Source organism: Pyxicephalus adspersus, chromosome Z (genome assembly GCF_032062135.1).
Source record: "Pyxicephalus adspersus chromosome Z, UCB_Pads_2.0, whole genome shotgun sequence".
NCBI lineage: Eukaryota > Metazoa > Chordata > Amphibia > Anura > Pyxicephalidae > Pyxicephalus > Pyxicephalus adspersus.
Window position 1 is genome coordinate 12,652,796 of NC_092871.1, and position 4,819 is coordinate 12,657,614.

Below are 4,819 nucleotides of genomic sequence, written 5' to 3' on the forward strand. Positions count from 1 at the left end.
TGCAGATTAATGCAGCCTTTGGAAATGCAATCACTAGAATTTTCATAGAAAGGAATGTTTTGGCAGATCAGGTATGATGATAAAAGGCTTTTGTCTGTCTAAGCTCAAACAAATTGAATGATATAACTGTTGCGTGACAAGGGTAAGGTAATGGTACTGCTATAATGCGCAGTTAGCAAGAGAGGAACAGTCTCCTCATGTTTACGTACAATGCTTCAACAGCCATAATCTTTGTTTTGTGGTGAAGGTGATGATATGTAAATTTTTTTTTTTAATAATAAGGAGATTTTTTTTTTCTTCTTCTCAGTAACAAGTAATAGCTCCATGGACTGACAAGATCCTTTTACTCAAAACATTCATACGAGACTCATCAGGTCTTGCTGACATAATACATAGAAGACATTGAAGAACTCTTGTGCCTGAATGAGCCCATTTACATTTGTATTCAAAACTAGAAGCAAGAAAGAATAAATCAATTTGGCATTTGCATTGGATCACCCAAATTCGGACTGACACACATTGGCGATAGGTTGTGTTTTTTCTTCTATTTCTTTTGTACAGTCCACAAAATTGTGACTTGGTACTTTAATCTTCTAGTATTCCTCAGGAGCTACCCTGCTACATTAATATTATATATCCTAGCCTCTGGCATTCCTTTTTGACTTTCAGATTAAGGTTACTCTCCAGACAAAAAGCTACATACACGGTTGTAATAGCCCGCTCCCTCCCCTCCTAGATTGTAAGCTCTTCGGGGCAGGGTCCTCTCCTCCTGTATCACTGTCTGTATCTGTCTGTCATTTGCAATCCCTATTTAATGTACAGCACTGGGCAATATGTTGGCACCATATAAATCCTGTTTAATAATAATAATAATAATATTAATAAATGTGAATAGTTTTACCTGCAAATATGTTTTCACTCGTGGTTGGGCATTCTTGTAAACCAAGCACCTCTGCCAGGCACGATTGCCAAGCTAATGCCCTCAATATCCTCTACTGCAGGTAAACAATACAAGTTGATAACTATCCTTTCCTCATTCTATTCCTGAACAATAAAAGATAACAAGCACCTTGTTGCTGTTCACAAGGTCCAAATGACAGCAATAAAGCTCTGATGGAGGGTGCTTCCTCTTCCTCTCCGTGTCCTGTTGTGAACAGAATGCTGACCCATTTGTGGACATCTCACCATTACACCTATACGAGCTTTTTTTGGACATCCCTAGTCTTATTATGGAGACTTGGCTCGCCTTTGGCATTCAGTTTCAATTTTATCCCGAGGGAGTTCAGTAAGGTGGGGCCATGAATTTGTACGGGCTACTCAAGTTCCTCCACACCAAACCCATCATAAATTCCTTGATGGAGCTGGATTTGTTCATGGTAGAACAGACAAGAACCTTTCTCAAATTGCTGCAAAAAGTTTTAAAGCGCACATCTGTCTAAAAACAGTGTTTCTCAACCAGGGTTTCATGGAATTATAGGTTTCCTCCAGAGGTTGCTAGGGGTTCCTTGATCAATTAGCAGTTTGTATCTCCCAGGTCAGTTTAAGTGACACCATTTATCTTTTTGGCTATCTCTAAGGGTGACATTCTTCCCAAATGGCCAGCAATGTAAGAAGCATTCTTCCCACTGACCACCACACTAATATACAGTGAGATGTGGATATAAGTAATTATAGAAGGGGTTCCCTGAAGACCAGAAAGTTATTACAAGGTGTTCCCTATGTTAAAAAGGTTAGGTGATGAAGAAAATTAATTATATCTATTCTATTGATCTTACTAGTGATTTGGGTTGATTCTATGCTTTAGCTAATAGATGACTGGTTATCTTAGAGTGGATTGAGGGGACGCTGGTACTGCCAGTCTCTGTTCTAGATATTCTTGGAATTTGTGTTTGGGATGGTGACTGTTATCATCCAGCCTTGGTGGAGTCAGTTGGATAATAGTAAGAATTATGTCTCCATTATTAATTGTAGTAAGTAATAATTTAATGTCATGTTGATTCCACAATGATTCTACTTGGTACTGTAGTCAGACCTTCTGATCCTGCCATCGGGTTTTGACACGTGTGCTTTGCTTTATCTCTTAATCTTTTACTTTGTAACTTTTATTCTCAATAAACTTTCTAGATCATCTCACTGTGGGCAGAGGTATTGTTTTTCCTTATCATAGGAAGGGTTGTGTCCATATGGGAGACATGGTTTGCAGCACTGGCCGATGCGCCCCCCCAGCGGGGTTCTTCTCCTGACAGAGCCACCAAAATTTTCTCCGTGGACTACCGGTTGGCAACCATTGCCCTAAAGAACAGTACCCTTCACTGGAAACACCCAAACTCAATATTTATATATTCTTGATCACAAAGTATATGTGTGATGGTCAGGGGTAAGCAATCATCTGGCCATATAGAGTATCAGTACAAATACTAATTCTATGTAATGATGCCTGCATGGTTTGTTCAGAAAGTACATAACTGGAATATTGTAAGCCTTTCTACATCCGCTTGGAACAAATTATACTCTTTTCACGTGCATGTTACATTTTAAAGGATATCCTTATTGTCACTTGCCAGGCAACACAACAAAGTGATGTATTTTCTTAATCCTTCCCAACCCATTTGAATAGTAAACAGGCCCAATAGTATTCTGACAACCCCTTACAATGAGTAGGATTGTCCACTTTCCAAAACAATTCTTGCATATGCATAGCTATAATCCTCCATATCATACATTGGCATCTGCCTTTTATTTGTGGCCCTTTTAAGTCATTCCTTCCAGTTTGTATTTTGGGGTTTTTCCTAACCTGCTAACTAATTTGTTTATCTGCCAGGCTGAGGATAAGTTATATTATTATTATTATATTACTGCACTGTCCTCACAGCACTATTGCTGCCACAAGGCTCCTATGCAATGACTGCAACAAGAAAGGGAGATTTGAGTGATCCAATGTGATTCACTTACCTCTAATTGTTCTGAACACATATTAAATAAATTATTATATAAATAAAACTCAATGTAATAAAAGCAGACGATATATAAGTAAAAGTGTTTAGTGTTTAGAGTAGAATGGTCATTTGTTTCCTGAAAAAAGGAAACTGATTTCATACACAGTCATTTGTATTGTGCAGGTTTGTTAGAGAATGATGGAAGAATAAATAGAGCTGCGATGGAAGGAGGTTAAGAAAGGTCGGGTTAATGGTGAATGCTCTGAGGGCGGTTGAGAGAACTGGATGGGTAATTTAACACACAGGGAACAATAGGGATAAACAGGAAGATATGAAGAAAAGAAAGTAGATTAGAAATAGCTAAAGTATGAAATACTACTAAAAGTAACAGTTACAAGGTGATATTATGATAGAGAGCAGGAAGCTTGCCCATCACTGATTAAAGCCTGACTAAAGTTTAATGCATTCCTTAGGCTAGGTACACACATGCATTGATTCTCTTCTGATAATAATCTCAGGGCTGATATCAGACGAGAATTTAGTGTGTGTACATCACCCTTTGCCATCGTCTGAACAGCCGTCCTGGTGGATCCACGGACCATGGACGACAAACGATCCTAAAAGAAGTGACGATGGAATCAGCGCAGCGGGGTGCCACTCCATCGTTATCCCCCTCCCCTCTTCCTACAGCAGAAAAGTGTTGTATGTACAGCACTTGTTCATGCATCATGCAGTCATGAGTCGTTGGAAGAGATTGTGAAAGATCTTTTCCAAGGACAGTTATTGTATACATAGCCTTACTATTATGTTTAGTGCTGCTCCAGTGATTGCACACATTTCTCATCTTAGGTTGCACACTGCAGAGACAGACTATTGCTTTCTCTGTAGAAGCAGTAATCTCTCTGTATATGGCTGACATCCCTCTCATTCAAAAATTTCAAGAGTTCCTCATTTACTAGTAAACTTTTCTGATTAGATGTGACCCAGAGAGGGCATGCAGGACCACAGCAGAGAGACTACTGCTGTCACACAAGCGGTCTGTCGCTGTAGCATGCTACTCCACAGGAAGAAATGAGTGTTCAACTAATCTCTCCTCATAGCCGAGCTCTTCTATTACTTTTATTAGTTTAGTTGCCCTTCTCTGCACTCTCTCCAATTCCACAAAGTTCTTTTTGTGAACTGGTGCCCAAAACTATTGTTATAAGAAAAATTAAACTGTGCTGAACCACTGAACTCTTTCTCTGTATTTACATACCATTTTCATTTTAACCTAAAATCCTTCAATCCACTTTTCCAGGAACTAACCTGCACAAAAGCCCTCATCTTGTGCAAAAGAGACACTTTTTTGCAGCACCATTCACCACCTCACTCACACAAAGACCCCATAGAATAAACGGCCTATAAAAAAATAAGCTAGTAAAAATGTAAAACCCTTTCATACCTGGTTCTTCTTCTCTGAGAAGCATCTTCCTGTTCTCCATTGGCCCCCCTATGCAGTGAGTGAGGTCTGCAGACCCGGAGGGACTTCACAAAATCCTCTTCTCCAGGAGGCGGTCGGGCCCGTGTGGGTGAAGAACCAAGACTGCTAGCACGATTAAGGGATGACTGTGACTGGCTGAAAGGCCAAGGGAGGCCCTCATCATGTTTCAGAACTAAAATTGAAAGGAAAGAAAACAAATGTTAGGCAGAATCAATTTATGGGCTCCAATAATATCATCTTCTCCATATCCATTACCCTAGGTGAAAACAAATCTTTTTACAAACTAATACAGAAAAACACAATTTGATTGGCCAGGAATCCAATTAGCTTTCTGTTTAGGCTTTTACTGCACTCAAATTTAAAGCAATTTTTATAGCTCTGTCCAGTTCTCTGCTATACCACA

At 39.4% G+C, this 4,819-nt stretch overlaps 1 protein-coding gene across 1 annotated transcript in view; it reads right to left on the reverse strand.

Annotated features, from left to right (window-relative positions):
- The window catches only part of ATAT1 (alpha tubulin acetyltransferase 1), a gene marked incomplete at its 5' end in the record, with an annotated part of 23,786 nt that overhangs the window by 9,898 nt on the left and 9,069 nt on the right, over window positions 1–4,819 (reverse strand). Inside the window, 1 exon segment of the mRNA XM_072429448.1 lies at window positions 4,378–4,588. Within this exon segment, the coding sequence (XP_072285549.1) occupies window positions 4,378–4,588 (211 nt within the window).